Source organism: Heterocephalus glaber, unplaced genomic scaffold, assembly GCF_053883595.1.
Source record: "Heterocephalus glaber isolate CG9 unplaced genomic scaffold, H.glaber_assembly_v1.0 deba00001564, whole genome shotgun sequence".
NCBI classification, from domain to species: Eukaryota; Metazoa; Chordata; class Mammalia; order Rodentia; family Bathyergidae; genus Heterocephalus; species Heterocephalus glaber.
Genome location: NW_028258351.1, coordinates 23,325,631 through 23,343,185, shown reverse-complemented (window position 1 = coordinate 23,343,185; position 17,555 = coordinate 23,325,631). Strand labels below are relative to the sequence as shown.

General features: G+C 41.1%; 1 protein-coding gene across 8 annotated transcripts in view; it reads right to left on the bottom strand.

The window, feature by feature from the left end:
- The window catches only part of Dnah9 (dynein axonemal heavy chain 9), a 373,887-nt gene that overhangs the window by 9,906 nt on the left and 346,426 nt on the right, over positions 1-17,555 (bottom strand). For 7 of the 8 annotated variants that reach the window (XM_087192015.1, XM_087192018.1, XM_087192017.1 and 4 more), the window contains 3 exons: positions 16,367-16,537; positions 10,475-10,657; positions 2,557-2,946 (listed from right to left, as the gene is read on the bottom strand). In XM_087192015.1, coding sequence (XP_087048141.1) covers positions 2,557-2,946; positions 10,475-10,657; positions 16,367-16,537 — 744 coding nt within the window. The remainder of the gene's footprint in view (positions 1-2,556; positions 2,947-10,474; positions 10,658-16,366; positions 16,538-17,555) is intronic. The other variant, XM_004857554.3, reaches the window with a different exon arrangement.

The following is a 17,555-nucleotide window of genomic DNA, read 5'->3' as shown; positions in this document are numbered from 1 at the left end:
TTGTTCATACATCAGGCCAGTCATAACTTAAGGGTCCACTGTATTCATATTTTATCTCCTCTCTCTTTCTCATATCCTCTCCACCCTCTCTCTTCTCTCCCTTTCCTTCTTCCTCTCTGTCTCCATCTTTCTCCCTCTCTCTCTTCCCCTCTCCCCTTCCTCTGGGGATGTGCCATTTCTTTGCTTTTGAAAGACTGATTTGGTGGATATAGAATATCTGAATGAAAGTTTTTTCTTTCAACTCTTGGCTGTGTCATCCCAAGCTTTCTGGGCTTCATGGTTTCTGATGAGAAGTCAGCTCTTAATTTCCTTGAGGAGGATATCTTTTAAGTGATGTGTTTCTTTTGTGCTTTCAAGATTCTTTATTTTTCAACAAATTGATTATAGTGTGTCTAGATTGGATCTCTGTATTTATTCTATTTGGGTTTCATTGGACTGCTAGGGTTTTGTAGATTTATGTTTCTCTTCAAATTTAGAAAGTTTCACAATCATTCTTTCCTTTTTGTTTTCCTTCCTTCCTCCTTTTTCAGGATATGATCTTTCTGTGTAGTCCACATGTCCCAGAACTTGCTGTGTAGCCTAGATTGGCCTCAAACTCATATTCCTCCTAATGCTGGGATTACAGGCTTGTACAAGCTTCCATTATTTTTTCAGAGGTTCTTTCTGGCTCTTTGTCTCACCTCTCCTTATGAAACTCTACATTTGTTGATATTCTTTATTGTGCCCCACAGGTCTCTGGAACTGTTTTTTCATTCTTTTTTTCCTCCTGTTTCTTAGACTGAATAACCTCAAGACCTATTTTCAAGTTTGCTGATTTTTCTGCCTACTCAAATCTGTTATTGAATCTCTATGAATTTTAATTTCAGTATTATACTTCTCAACTTTGGGTTGTATACAGCTTCTGATCTTCTGTGCTTTCTTTTTTTTTTTTTTTTGGTACCAGGGATCGAACTCGGGTCCTTGCGCTTGCACAGCAGGAGGCAAAACCACTGAGCTAAATCCCTGGCCCTGTGCTTTCTTTTTTTATACTTGAGTCATTTCGGTGTTTTGGGAGATCCTAGGCCCTCTATACAGTCCTAATACAATATATATGTGATCTTCAGTGACCGACTTTTGTGAAGGCATTCAGGTAGAGAGGAAAATCAACTTCCTTCTCGCAGTTAAGCTGTTTGAACATGGTCCTATTGCACTGGTGTAACAAACTGCCACAAACCTGTTGCCTTAATGAAAGAAACTTCTCTTACAGCTCTGGAGGCAAAAGTTCTAAGTCAAAATGTTGGGAGGATTGGTCCTCTGGAGACTCTGAAGGCAAAATCATCTCATACCTCTCTCTAGGCTTCTGGTGCTTGCTGAAAAAAATCTTGCATTCTTTGACTTGTAGAAGCATCACTCCAATCTCTGTTTCCATCTTCACGTGGACTTCTTACAAGGCACCAACCAGTGAATCTAGGGTCCTGTTAATTCACTGGGATCTCATCATAAGCAGTTACAATCTGCAAAGACCCCATTTCTAAATAAGGCCTCATTCTAAAGGTGGTCCTACCACTATGCTACATTCCCATCCTTCAGTGAGGCCTCATTCTGAGGTTCTGGGTGACCTGAATGGTGGGGCAACACTACTGAACCTGCTACATCTCTATACAGTATCTTATTCTTATGCTCTCCTGGGATCTTCTAGTTCTGTGTTGCCTGATTAGCTTAGTATCATCTGCTAGGATTAGTTTAGGGTCATCCACCAAGTGGGATATTTGATAGGCATTCTTTTCAGATCATGTGTGTATCATAGCCATAAACTTACTCTAGAGTTATCCGTCCCATTCATTTCTTTTTCTTTTTTTTTTTGTACTAGGGATTGAACTCGGGACCTCAAGCTTGCGAGGCAGGGGTTGGAACCACTGAGCTAAATCCCTGGCCCATCATCCTGCTCATTTCATTACCCCAGCCATCTGTGCTTATTTGCCAGTTTCCTACCTGTGACTAAACATCTTCTCCAATCTGACTCAAATTTTTCTTAGCTTTTAGTGAGAAATTCTTTCAGAATAGCAATTTAAATGACATCGAATAGCTTTTTATTGCTAAGGTGGAAAGACTTTAAAAGGCAGAAGAATTTCCCATCTACCTAGAACTCTTGAAAATGGATCAGGCTAGTAAAATAATATCCCTGGGTCACACAGCAGCAGGGAGAGCTGAGTCCAACACTTTTTGAGCACTGTCTGTGTGCCAGGCACCATTCAAATGTTTTACGTAGTAACTCATTTGCTTTTCCCAATGAATAGACAGACCTTGAGGGTAAAACTGAACCCAAGATCACATTAACATTTGATGGTGAGGTCCAGTCAGTCTGGTTCCAGAGCCCAGACTATTTTAACCAGTCTATTCTCCTCCCTCAAAGCCTGTGCTCTTTGCGCTATTGGTGACTGGGTAATATGGGCTTCAGGAAAAAACGTTTAGGTTAAATGATTCAGGAGCATCCCTTTTAGGAGTCACATGTTATAGAAGGCAGTTTTATTTAGTCAGCCCACCGCAGGTTACACTTTGGTTCATCCCTGGGTTTACCTGTGTATCCCAGCGGGCACCTTCCATGAAGAGGCCATGGACGTAGGCTCCTTCCCGAGGAGGGCTCCTGAGCTCCTCTTTGTTCTTCTTTGTCACATCACATTGTAGGGCCATCTGGTCCAGTGGCCATTCATTCTTGCGGGCCATAGACTGCATGATGGCAGTCAGGAAAGACTGGGGATTGAAGAAGCCTGTCAGCCACACAGTGGAGGGCATTGCAAAGTCACCCGTCCAAGCCTCCAACTCCTTGATACGGTTGAGGAGGTCCAGAAACCAGGCTGCCAGGCCTGCTGTAGAAGGATAGGCTCGCCTGGCCCAGGGCTCTGGCACTGTGTTGAGGTACAGGGCGTTCTGTAAATTTTCCATGTCGCTAGTCATGGTTAGCTCCCCCTGAAGACAGCAAAAGGGGAAAGATTAGGGGAAGTAGGAAGTTCCTAGAAACAGCTAGCTTCAGAGGCCTCTGGCTCATAGTACCCATGGGATTAGAGATGACTCCACAGCAGGTAACAATGACTGTCCAAGTCCAGTACTTGCTTTGCAAGGTTTATCTCAGAGAGGCTTATCCTTTTAAACCCTCCCTGCTCTAGTGATGTTGGTCTCATTGTCTAATGACAGTGTTTCAGAGAACACAAGTGTTTCTCACTGTGGACCTTAAACCATCTGTGGATTCCATAATCCTCCAACCCTACCTTAAAACTCAACTGTCCTGCAACCTTTGCAGTTAGCACTTCAGGGTGCTGCATAGAGCTCAGAATGACAAGGATCCAAAGCCTGCAAAGACCTGTATTTCTCCAAATTAAGGATTTCCTTCAGAAGTCAAGCTATTTCATACATAGTCAACTTTAAAGGACCCTCTCTCAATTGATAGATGGAATTTGTAAAGCAAAGTTTACATCAAAATCTGTCTTTAAATTAAATTTTGTTATGGTTTTGATTTGGAATATCTCTCAGAAGTCTCAGGTGTTCAGAGGTAGAGCTGTTGGAATATGATTGGATTATAGGGGCCCTATACTCATCAGTGGATTAATCCAGTGATGAGCTCGTAGGTAAATGTGGTATCAGGAGGTGTGACCTGGTCAGAAGAGGTGCGTCACTGGGAGTGTGCCTTTGGAGGGTGTATCTCCCTAGCTCCTCCCTTCTCTCTCCGGTTCCTGGCTGCCACAAAGTAAGCAGGTTTCCTCTACTGTGCCCTTCCATCATGCTGTTTCTGCCTTGAAGCCAGCCAACCATGGATTGAATCCCCTAAAACTGTAAGCAAAATTAAATCTTTCCTTCTTTATTTTGTGTTGGGTATATTGTCCCAGTGATGGGAAAGCCGACTAATATAATATCTTAGTATTTTAAAGAAAAGATAAACCTAATCACACCAGTATTAGATAGATCAGCCGGAATGGATGAGTGTATCCCAGATTATACTTATTTTCCCCCTCAAGTGAAAAGACCCGCTTATAATGAGAGAAAATAAGTTTCATCCTGTATATCTGCTTAGATATGTTAATGTGGCTGGCCACTTTAGTGAAGGGAGTCTGAGGTCACATAAAGAATCAACAAGAAGTAAAAGTGCATCGTATCTGACACTAAATGCTGTCACTTTTGACTGCACTCAAAGTAGGTGAACAAGTTTCTTCTAGTATACTTCTTTAATGGTCTGCTGGAATGAATACCATTATTAGGATAAAACAAAAAATTCTCATGTGGAATCTCTGAGTGTACACAGCCTTCTGAAAAAAGGATGTAATTTACTATTTGTATATTTGAGCACAAATCAAACTTCTCAGACAATATGGTCTTCCTCATTTGCAGTTAAGTGATAATTTGTTAGCTACAATATATAGCTTATGTACTAATTCACTTTCCCATAAAATATCTGATTATTTAATAAAATAGTATTAAGTATAAAGGTTAAATCTAGTGTGAAGGAAAAAATAAGCACTCAAAGATAATCATACCATTTGTTTTATGAGACCTCATCTATGGAACTTTTTCTTGCCTTGCTGCATGACTAAAGACCTTCATTAAAATGAAAAATAAAATTGAATATGATGTTTTTCCTAGATATTTTTTAACTTGAAGAAATTCTCTATTTCTTTTTTATGGTAGCAAAGTTTTATTAAAGGTAGGGAAATAAACAGGCTCTGCAAAGCGAGTTTGGGCCAAATAAAAGTAGGAAGAAAAGTACACCCTCGAGTGTGGGGGTGGCCACAGTGCACCAGAGAACACAGTGGCATATTTCTATTTTCCTGATGATTTGCAATCAAGATTTGTACAATATTGCTTAAATTTTATCAAATGTTTTTTGTGCATTTAAAAAGATGATCACATTTTAAAAATTTGTTACATTAATATGGTAAACTTCTTTGGTTTTTAAATGTTAAAACCAACCTTGCATTCCTAGGATAACCCCATTTGGCCACGATGTATTATCTTTTTCTTATGTTGTGTGGTTTGATGAATTAACGTTTTACTAAGGATTTTTGCATTTGTATTCACGAGGAATGTTGATCTGTCATTTTCTTATAATGCCTTTGATTTGGCTATCAACTTAATTCTCATAAAATTCATTAGGGAGTGTTCTCTTTCCCTTTTCTTCCTTTCCTTTGCTTTCTCTCTCTCCTTCCTTCCCTTCTTTCCTTCCTTCCTGGCAGGGTGAGAGGCTATTTTTTATGGGAAACTACCTGATACTTTAGCAAACACAGTTACAAGGCAAATCCTTACCTGTTGTTTTTGGCCTTATACTGCATTGCCTAGATACAGATACTTTAGGGCTACAGTAGTCTGATACAGCAGGCACTAGCCACATGTTTATTTTAATGCAAGTGAATTAAAATTATAAAAATAAAAATTCAGTTTCCTTAGTCACATTAGCTACATTTCATGTGTTCAGTAGGCACATGTAGCCATATTAGCACAGACATGGGATGTGTCTGTTGTCATAGAAACTCTAGGGAATAAGACTTCCTGAGGCAGAAAGGCTAAGTTTTTTTCTTGGTCATATAAAAGGTAGAATGTTTTTATCAGGGCTATGTTAAAAATCCTATATATTACAGTTTTAACTTATGTGCTATAATATTACTGCTTGCTTGCTAATCTGATTAAAAGGATATGTGTGGAAGTCATTATTTGTTACAGATAATGCTATTAAATTTGCTTTTCCACAAAACTGTTTTGGGTTGTATTAAATTTAGGTGCATCTATGGAGCTATATTTTATATGGGAAAGTTCTCTGTCATATGAGTTGATGGGGGAATGAAGGCCCCTATCTTGGAGTTATCTCAAGACATGAGCCAACAGGACTCTTAATGTGTCAGGTTGTAGACTGCTGGCAGTACTGGAAGAAGTGTGATGAAAATGCCCCTGTCATATGGCACATGCTGTGCCAGAGTGAGACAAATACAGACATCAGATGAAAATCTGGACACTGCCAGCTGATATCTCATTAACTTATGCAGAAAAGTCTTTTGTTTCTGGTTCTCTCTCTGGGCTAAGTCAACAACTTACCATGCTTCAGTGAAGTGATGTAAATTATTTCAGTGAATTTTGTTACAAGAAGAAATGGTGTGCATAAGAAAAAGTTAAAGCTGGACATGTGTAATCCTAGCACTCAGGGGAGTTCAAGACCAGCTTGAATTACATAGTGAGACTCTGTCTCAAAAAACAAAACAAAACACTGTGTATGTGACACAGAGGCAGTGAAACTACCCTTGTGATACTGTGGTGGTGGCTACACGCCATTATTTATTTATCCAAACCCATTGAAAGTAAAATGGCAGGAGTGAACCCTGACATAAACTATGGACTCCGGGTGATAAAGATGTGCCAATGTGGGTTCGTTCATTGTAATGAATGTAGCACAGTGGTGGGGGATGATGATGGTGGGAAAAGGGGTACTTTGTGTGTTAGGACAGGTGGAATATAGGACATCTCTGCACCTTCTGCATAATTTTGCTATAAACTTAAAAACTACTCTAAAAATAAGGTCTAATAAGAATATTTAAAATGCAATACTTAATTCTTAACACCCTTCAGAAATCTAAATTCATTCTGATAGCAGAGGAACATAAAATGTTTAACTTGGCTTTCTCAAATATTTCTCACATCTGCATCTAATAAGATTATAATTTATTCTGGCAATGATTTTACACTTACTAATTGAATGTGCAAGTGATGGAAACTTAAAGAATGTACACTCTCTTAAGTTTTTCCAGTTTAACAGAGAAGCAGGAGTAATTCAGGAAAAGAAAAAATCATGCATCTTGTAGTCAGGGTTCTGAATTCAGGTATTTTCATAAGCTTGGGTCGAATTTCAGAGGAGGGGCTGAGAAGACACACAGAATCCTGCCAGCAGTTTACTAATTTTCCGTGTCCTCTTCTCAGGAAGAGAGAAATGTATCTAAAAACTCCATTCCAGCACATTCTGAAAGATATTCATGCAAAAAAAAAAGTTGCCACATTTGTAGAGGCTTAGGTGAGTGGACCAGGAAGATTGTGTGGCTGCACTGTGGGTATGTGGACTCTTCTGGGAGACCACACTGTACTACAGTGGAGAAACCTGCTCGCATTGGTTCTTATACTTCCCTGGCTGGGATCTATATCCCATGTTGATATCTGTGTGTACTTGTTCACAGGTTAAGTCAACAAAAAGAAAACTTTAAACACTAAGTCCTTCTCTTAAGAAATCCTGCACTTCAGGGTCCAGTGACATGGTTCCGTGATTCCTACATGGCAGGGGTAACTTCAGGACAACCACAGGTTGCGTGGCACCTTTTTCTGGATATGATGAAGGCTGTCTGGCTCTGACCTTATCTATTTTACTCATTCCTATAAATAAATGCTTTCATAATTTTTCTTTGGTATAATACAGACTAAAGACCTTTCCTGTAGGCCTTCATTCCTTTAAGTCAGGGAGCATGTTAAAAATTCAGATTCATATGTTGTCTAAATCTAAGGACTCAAATCTCTGGGGGTGATGGGTAGGAACCTCCATCTGGAAAAGGGCCCTCTGGGCATCTGAAGCAGGGCTGCCCTGGGCTCACTGCCATGCACTGGGGAGGGAATGGCAGCAACATCCCTGCTTGAGAAGCTCTGTGCTGCACTTTCTCCTGAGGGTCAGCTTCCCTCAACTCCTTCTTTAACAGGAGATGATGTTTGCAACTAGCTTTCATTTGTGAATACAGATTTCTTTATCATAAATGCTAAGGTTAGGGTTAGGGATATAGCTTAGTGGTAGACCACTTGCCTAGCATGTATGAGGCTCTCGGTTTAATTCCCAGTATTACATTACCACCACTACCACACACACACACACACAAAAAAAAAAAAAGAAAAAGAAAAGAAAAGAAAAGAAAAGAAAGAAAGTACTAAGAGTATAGATTTTATGACTTAAAGAGTTAGACATTTTCTAACTCTGTTGACCAGTTTGGGTAGAGCATTTTGGTTACCTGTCTGATATGCTAGGGAACATGAAAAACCCCATGACTCCTACACTCAACTTGAAATAGTCTAGAGCTTTAAAGTGACTGTTAAAGAGAAAGAAAGGAAAGGTAAAGAAGGGATCTCTCTAACAGAATTTCCTCTCTCCTCCCTGCCCCTGCCAGGCAAGCCAGTCAGCAAAGCCAAGTGCACCTTCCCTCCAACATCCCAGTGGGAAGCTTGGAGTGGAAGGTCCTGCTGCTCCACTTAACAGGCACTGTCCCAGTCTGCCTTCACCTCTCACTCACATGCTAGACCATTCTGTGAGCCCCTCCTGCCTCAGTCACCCTTTCCTGCTCTTTCCTGTCCTATTCTCATTTCTTGCCAGCTCAGCTTTCTCTCTTCCACAGACCTAAAATCCTTCCCTTCTCTGAATGCTGCTGCCGTCATCTTGGACATTTGTTTTGCCATGAATCTCTTTTTCAGACTATTTCTTCTACCTGCTTGCTTTATGCTGTGCTTCACAAGATGGACTCATCATGAAAATTACCTGCTTGCTGTTTGCCAGGCCCTGCAACAGATGATGGCAGGACCAGTGGGTGGAGATGTACTACGTATTGTGATAAAACCTCCAGTAGGTTTGGTGACCATGCCAGTTTTTGGGACTGTCCTAATAAGACAGGGTTTCCTGATGGCATTTTAAAATGGGGATTGCTCTTCTTCTGTCTTCTAGTTCACAGAGGGACAAGAGAAAAGGTCCTGATTACCTCTGGGTTATTGTACTGTTGCCTTTTGGAATTTCACCATATTATCATTGCTCTCCTTAGTAGATCCTTTGCTCCAGCCAAAACAAAGACCTAGTTTTGGGCTCCTCTGCTCTGTACCTCTGAGAAGCTCCTGTCCCATGTTGTCCTAATCTACTCTTCCTCCAAAGCCCATCAATGCACTTCCTCTCTGAGGCCTTTCCTTATCTCACAGGACTGTTCCTCCTTTCCTCCCTGGCTTCTTTCTGTATGGTGCTTGATTATTCCTGCCTTGTATTATAAGCTGTTGTGTGTTTGTTTCCCCCAACCCCAAGACTGTCCTTCTGGAAGGGAAGGCTCCACTTTCTGTCTCTTTTTCATCCTGCAGCACAGAGTTCTGGGATTTGCCCAAAGAGCTCATCAATCAGCATTGCTAGGACTAGACTGAAAGGAGAGAAACTCCACCACCCCCTTCATCCTTGCCCAGGTGTGCTCTATGATTCGTAACACAAAACCATGGTGAAGATTCTCAGGAGAAAAGTGAATGAGTTGGAAGATGAATGGGTAAATAGAGGACCAAATTGCAAGGATTCAGTAAGCTAAGATTGCAGCAAAGCTACTCAAGATAATTGCTAATATATACCTGCTTACCACAGTAATGAGGATGCATAACATGACAGGCAGAGACCTTATTTACATTTGAGATTATTCTGTGGATTTTATATTTTATTTGATTATAAGCTTGTGCAGAATTTGGAAACATTACCAAACACTGTCAGTTTTCAACATTCCAATTCTGTCATCTTTTTTTCTTATTTCCCTCTACCCATATATGGGGAAAGAGGAAATTAAAAGATTTTTTAAAAAAACCTCACTAGCTGGGCATGGTGCCACATGCATGTAATCCCAGCTACTTGGGAGTCTGACGAAGGAGGACTGCAAGGGTAAGGCCAGCCTGGGCAACTTAGTGAGACCCTGTCTCAAAATAAAAAATAAAAAGAGATAGGATATATCTCAATGATAGAGTGTCTCTGGGTTCACTTCTCAGTATTGCAAATAAATAAGCAAAATAAACAAAAAAATGAAACAACAAAAAATTCCCACTAACAGATTTCTTCAGTCTGTTTCATAGTTTCTATGTGTCTACATGTGAAAAATTCACAGTTGTTTTTCCTGCACACATGACCATGGTTCCACAGCTGGACTTCTAGGGCTTGTCTGAGCTTTCACTGTCAGCTACAAAACTGGATTCTTAATTTCCTTCTGTCTGTGATTATAATTCTTTGCTTTTTTTTTTTTGTCATATTGGGTCAAACCCAGGGCTTTGTGCATTCTAGGCAAGTGCTCTACCACTGAGCTGCATCCCAAGTTCCAGATTATGATTCTTTTTAATAAACATACCAATATAAAAGGACAACATTTCGTATAGCTCCTAACAAGCAGCAGGGTGTTCCATTTACTTGTCATTCAGGGAAAAATCTTAACATGTTCTATGCTGGAAAATTTACATCCTCTCATAGTGAATATAGTAAACTTGTTTAAGTGATTGCTAGAATACTAGATTCTTTGCTCAAAAGAAATGCTAGAGCTTATGTAATATCTTGGTTCTTTTAGGCAACTTCATGCCCAGACTTTGATCTTGGGGGATTTAAGTTGCTGTAGAACAATTTTTCCCCAGCTTCCAGGTCTCATAGGTGCTCCTCTTTGTGCATGTGGGTCCAGCTGTGCCCTTGGACAATGCCCCTCCCTCCAAAGACTTCCCTTACCTTTAATCCCAGGTCCAGCTCCCACAGTGAGCGCTGAATCTCCCTGGTGAGATTGTTCATCCACTCACACTCCTGTAAGGCAACCACAACGTAGGGGGTATGCTCCTCTACTTTGCTCATCAGCTCTGGAATGTTAAACTCATCTGTCACTCGTTCCAATATTTCTTCCAGAAGGGCCTTGACCTGCCACATAGTAGAAAGTACAGAGTTAAGAAGGGAGCTCTGATTCTCTGGGAGGACTCCACTTTTGTGTATGTGGCACTAGAGATGGTCACCTGTTACCTGCTCCCTCCACCCACATCACCTGGCCATGCTTCTGCCTGGTTATATAAATGAAATAGGTCTGGGGTTGAGGGCTGACCATGGGATGGATGATCCCTCCACAGGCTAGCCGGCTCCCTGTGACTTACGTGACCAGCTTGAAGAGATGAACAGAGATGGCTTTCTAAGAACTGGGGTTGGAAGACTCAGAGGCTGACCCAGTTAGCTACTGAGATCAAACTAGAAAGCCATTAAGTAGACTGTGGCCTAAGATGGCCATTGTGAGCCACGTGAAGCTGAAGTGATGGGAAGCAGTGATCAGAAATATGTATGCATAAACTGTGTCTCTACTGAACACATACAGACTTCTTTCTTCTCATTCCCTAGACAATACAATATAACAACTATTTATATAACACTTATGTTGTATTGGGTATTATAAGTAACCTAGGGATGATTTAAAGTATACAAAAAGATGTGCAAATAATATGCTCTTTTGCATAAGGACTTAAGCATTGTGGACTCTGGCATCTCATGCATGTGTGTGCATGTGTGCGTGCACACTTACTTGTATCCTAGAACCAAACCACCATGAATACTGATAATGCATACACTATATGCACACACTCCTACACATATAGTCCTGTGTTTCCATGAGGCAATACTGCAGTTTCTCTCCTTAAATTCTGGAAGAACTTAAGGACCACCTTCTATCATGTTAACCTCCTTTTCTACCCAAGATTCTGTTTCCCACACAGACTGTCAGCTAATTAGACCAAAGGAGCTAGAACAATCAGGGTCTGTCCTGGAAAATTGGAATTGAGGTGCAGAGATTCTGGGTTATTTTGGGGCAAGCACTTTGAGGCTGAGTCTGCCATTTTTAGAGTAAAGGAGTAAGCCCTGGAGGTCTGTCTGCAGAGAAAGAAAAATGAAACAAAGTGCAAACATAATAGGCCCTATGGGTAGCAGACTGAGATGGGGAGGTGGCATGTGAGCTACTGCCAGCCCTTCATGGAGTCTTGAGAGCTAAGCTCTAGATACCTTTGTGAACAGTTGTTGTTCTTGTCTATCATCATTTTCCCCCTTTTTTAGGAATAGGTCTCTATCTCTTTTGGGAAATTACTTCTTCCCCACCATTCTGGGGGACAGCCCCTGGGCCCCACTTCTCCCGAGCCAAGTTAGGTCAATCAGATCATTTTCCTGAGGAGCATGAAAATTTGAAACATGGGATCCAAGCAGCCAGAGGGAGGTGGAGGTGTCCTGGAAGGCCTGCCCACCATTCCTTCTCCCTGGAATCCTAACACCAGTGTGGTCTTTGTCCTTCTGTACATTGATTCCTTTGACACAGTAAGCTACTTCCTGCCTAGTTCAGCTATATCAGTGTCTGTTGCTTACAACCAAAGAGCCCTGACTGGACTAATACCGTTCTGCTCTGCTCTCTCAAGTGAAGTGCTAGCTTACTCAAATGAGCAAGTCATATAGGCCTCAAGTTTTTTGTCTGTAAAAATTTCCAAGAGTGTCTTTTTAGCCAGCCCCCAGTGACCGCCCCCCCGCCCCAGGGTTGACACAAAGATCATATCAAATAAGCTGATTAATGTGGCAGTGTCTGAAAACTATAAAGAACTATATAAATGTAAAGGGTAATTAATATTCACCTTACATCACATTGTTAACATATAATACATTCTCCAGGAAAAGAGCTGATGTTAGAAAAAGAAACTGGAAACCCATCACCCCATCACAAATGGGTCTGTGGTGCTGTCATAGCAAAAACTGGAATTGAATTTTAATGGTACCTGAAAGCAGCTTCCAGGATGGAAGACAAATGGCTAAATTTATATCATATTTCTGTCTGGAGTGGGATTTGAAGAAATAGCCCTATATCCGTAAACTGCCATTTGGATGTTACAAAAAGAGGAAAAGATAGTCTGGGAGGTATTGTTCCAAAATATCCTAGATTTGGGGATGCAGAGTTTTATCCTGTCTGTGATCAGGCTAGGAAGGGTTTGGAGGCCACAGTGGGAGGGCATGAATAGGAAAGGTAGTAGGTTACAGATACATGCAGGACTGTCTTGTACTCAGGGAACCCCAGGGGCCCCTTCAGGTAGGAGGAGTAGGGTCGGAGAAATGTGATCTACTTTATTTCCACAAGCAAACACCTCTGCTTCTTTTCACTATGGATACATGATATTAAAAGCAAGACCCTCCCACAATTTTGACTCTTTTTCCCAAAGAGGGAAAAACACTGTTCAACTATTTTTTGGCTCACATTCCTGCAGACGCCTTTCAATGAACATAACTCTATCCCCTGATCACCCATCTGTACATCCACCCACAATTCACTTATCAGTTATATCCACTTATTACCCATCCATCCATTATTCATCTACTCATTTATCATATTGATCATGTTTTCTCTCTCTCATCTCTCTTACATACACCTTTTCCAGCTTGCTGTTTTCACCTTGTAATAAACAGGGAACACGTTTCCTTATTATTACATATGGACCTGCCCTATTCTTGTTTTTTTTTTTTGGTACCGGGAATGGAACTCAGGACCTTGCACTTGCGAGGCAGGCAGCAGCATCACTGAGCTAAATCTCTGGCCCTGCCTTATTCTTTTTTTTTTTTTTTTTGTACCGGGGATCGAACTTGGGCCCTTGTGCTTGTGCAGCAGGCGATGAAACCACTGAGCTAAATCCCCAGCCCTGCCTTATTCTTTTTAACAGTATTATTTCACTTTTTTTTTGAGATACTGGAGATCAAACCCTGGGGAACTCTATCACTGAGCTATACCCCTAGTTCTTTTTTATTTTTATTTATTTTTAAAATGAATTTTATTGGTACATTTTAGGTATACAATATAATGACATTCATCATTGGGAATTTGCACCTTTACATAATCTCTCTTGGTTCTTATTTTTTCCGCATTCCCCTGCCCTCCCTTCAACCCCTCCATCCCTCCCTATTTACAAAGACTTTGTTTCCATTTTTTCATTTTCTCATATTAATTCCGTTCCCTTCTTTCCTTTTCCCTACCCCTCTCACTTCCCCTTCCCCTTTGCTGGGCTTTTTTTTTTAAGTTTAAAAATATGTTCCTCTTTGTAAGATTATGAAGGCATTTACCCCAGCTGGCTTCCAGTGCTTTTAGGTTTCTATGTTTTACCTTTAAATACTTGAGCCATCTGAAATATACTTTGGTAAAGGGAGCAAGGGAACCTGCTTTTTCTCCAAGTGACTAGCTGGTTGTTCACTATGAAATAAATGCAATATTGAAAGACTTTCAATGGGAGAGGTTATCGCATGACTAAGGGACAGAGGAAAGCATAAATCCAAGGGGGGGACACTGGAGCCTCATGCTATGTACTGAACTGTGGCCCCCAATTCATATGTGGAAGTCCTAAACTCCAGTACCTCAGAGTCTGGAGATAGGGCCTTTGAAGTGATGATTAAATTAAGGAGAGGTCATTAAGGTAGATGCTAATCTAATCCTTTTGGTGTCCTGTAAGAAGAAGACATTTGAACACAAAAAAGAGGCTCAAGAGTAAAGGCCATATGTGGACCTGGTGAGAAGGTGTCCATTTACTAGTAAAGAAGAGTGGCCTCAGAAGAAACTGAAGCAAACTACATCTTTTAGCCTCCAGATCTATGAGAAAATATATTGCTGTTGTTTAAGCCACCTAGTCTTGGTATTTTGTTACAGGAGCCCAAGCAGACAAATGTAGTCAGGCACTGTTCCTGATGCGTAATAGATGCATCTGCTAAAGAGAGCCACTAAAGGCCAAGAAGCAGTTCAAGCTCAGGTCATTAAATGAGTCCAGGGCATCCTAGAAAGAAAATCCAGGCTTAGGTTGAAGATTGTGGAAGACTGTTAGTTTCCTTCTCCCTAAGTGCCCTACCCTCCTCCTTTTTCTCTCTTCTTCCTAGGCACATGGCAGCTTAGCCATATACTAAAATCCCCAGCTGCCCATCCATGGACATGTGGATTTGGGAGTAGATTTGAGTCAAAAATATGTGGAGTGTACAACCTCTCAGTCTTTTACTCCTTCAGGAAAAACATTCTCTCTGGGATTTGGCTTTTTGCCTCTCGAGGATGGGAAGGAACAAAGCTCACAAGGTTATGGGAGTGATAGGAGAGACACGTGCATGGCTAATCACTGGCACACTGTACAATACACATCCACCCAATTACCTGCACCTTTGTCCCACACAATATGCATAGCCAGGTATTCACAGTTCATATTTTTGGAAACACACACACACACACACACACACACACACACACACACACACGCTATTTCTTGACTTAGCTAGGAGAAGGAATAGGGAAATGACAAGGATTACAAAGTGTTTTGAATCTTACCTGAAGAATCCTAAGGGTATTTCTTATACAATGTCAGCCTTCTTCATTTTTAGAGCTAAGAACATTTTTATTTCTGGGTAGTTTGGATTATTTCCTTCCTTTTATTCTCAAATTATATCCTTATGAAATAGTGAAATAGGCTGAGTAGTATGATTTAAAGCAGTTTGAATAATTCCAAATGTTAGAATCAGAACTTATTTCCCTTCCTTCCTTTCCTCCCTCCCTCCCTCTTTCTTTCCTTAAATGACACTCCCAATCCTCAGAGTCAGAATTCCAAGCTCTCTGGCTCAATCTTAGACATGTTAAAAAAAATTGAGAGCTACCATTCTGATCACACCACTCCATGCTTTTAAGTGTAAGTCCAACTACTTTAGTATTTATCAACTTGCTTCTAAAAATCAGTTTCTGCATTCTAAGTTTGATAACCACCCAGGTTTCCTAACTCTTAGTCTTCTTTATAAGGATGTTTCCTTATAAACCCAATAGTACTTTATCTCTAAATGACGGAATCCAGGCAGTATGGTAGGACAGATGTGGGTTGGTGGACATACATCCTTTGGAAGTTGAATTAGCCTGTCTTAGGAAAAATTTCAGGTAGATGTTTCAATCTGGTGGCCCATTGTTTTTCTGTCCTTTACTACCCTTATATCAGGAATAGGGCTCCCATATTGCCTTGAATTATCCTCAAAGTCAAACTCACCTGAGTTTGCCTTTCTACTCCATAGTTTTCCTCACCTCCCTGAAACCTCAAGAGATCCCATGTTTTGAAGCACTTAATCATGCATTCAGAGACTGGTGAGAAGTCATTCACACATAGAGAAAGCCTTTTCATTAAGAGAAGTATTTTTCTCTAAATGCACATTGAGTGGCAGAGAGGAGGGTGGAGGTGTTTAAAAGCATCTCTGCATCCATCAATGCTTATTACAACAAAGAATCATGAAGTAAATTTTAAGGTTTTTAGACCACTGTTGTTTAACCCTGACCTTCTTTCTCCTTGGTAGACAAACTGAATAAAACTGACTTTGGGAGAACTGGCACAGTCATCCCCAGTGGTAGGGACTTCCAATATTTAACCAGGGGATCAGCATTTTGGCATGGCTGGGCAGGAAGGGACTCATGGAGGTGAAGGGCCAGTGTCTTAAGGCTGGCTGCTCAGTGTCTTGTGCAAGTTACCCATGCTGAGTACTGCCAACTCAGTCACTTGGAAGGGCAGCCATGTGCAGTCCTGGGGCTCCCCAGAGCCATCCCAGGCAATCCCCACTACACACCTTCTCTTCTTTTGTACTGCCAGCTCCATCTGCTTCTTGGCTGTCCCGAGGCTGCAGCTCCAGCACAGTGCGGAAGAGCTTTTCTGAGGTCTGAGTCAGGAAACCAATCTCTGCATTTGGGTGGAGGCCGTAGAGGTAGGGCGACTCTGGGGGCAGCTCAGAATCAATGTACTGAAACCAAGGGCAAGCTCACTTAACAAGCAGCCAAGGTGCACTTCCTACCTCCCATAGCAGCTCCTCCTCTGTGGGGTTCTCCAGGGACCCCTGCTCACAGGCCCTGGTGCATAGACTTCAGCATGTGTACTCATCCACACCCCAGCCTGTTGTTGACATTATGTTTGCCTACACCATACCAGTTTCCCAGAGCTTCTGTATTTATTGCACCTGTCTCTTTTTAAGGAAGCTTGGACAACCTTCTCCCTGCTGGATTCTTGTCACTGCAGGACTTTTCACAGACTATCAAAAATATGAATCACTCCCTGATACTTTTACTCAAACTTTTCTAGGATGCCAGCCCTCTCCTTTTAGATCATTTTCCATTTCCAAATCAGGGATGGCAAACCTAAACACGTACATAGGGCTGTGCATGCAAAATGATTATGTGATCTGGGCTGTAGGATGATGTGAGCTTGGCCAAAAACTGAAGAGTTTGCACCTCTGGTGAAAGTTATTTGGATTTAAAATTTTAAAACAGTGAATCACCCAAACAACACATTTCTTTGGTCAGTTCTAGTGGCTACAATCTGCCATGCCTGAATAATCCTACCCAGTTTGTAAGGGTCACTTTCTTCCCTTAATGTTTTGAGTGCTTCATAATTCTTTTTATGATGGCAAGAAAATATTGCCCATTAAAAAAAAGAAAATATTGCCCAAGTTAAGCTCTTAGCATGATTTTGATGATTTTGTAGTGTTTTTAACATCTAGTGTAAGTAAAGGCAAATTTATATGATTAATTTTATAACACCTCCAGGACTCAACACACTTCAGGACCCCTGGCAGGTACCCTGTAACAATATATTAATGGAAATATTAGAAATGTCTGAAGAAAGGAAACATCACCTTGGCCGTTTGGAAATGTGCAAGCCATGTTACTACTGCTAAGAGAATCAGACTTAAGGTTGATTCTTGCTTTGCTGCTCACTTTGTCAAATTATGCTGTGGACACTAGGGGGTGCTCTTGCACTATTTT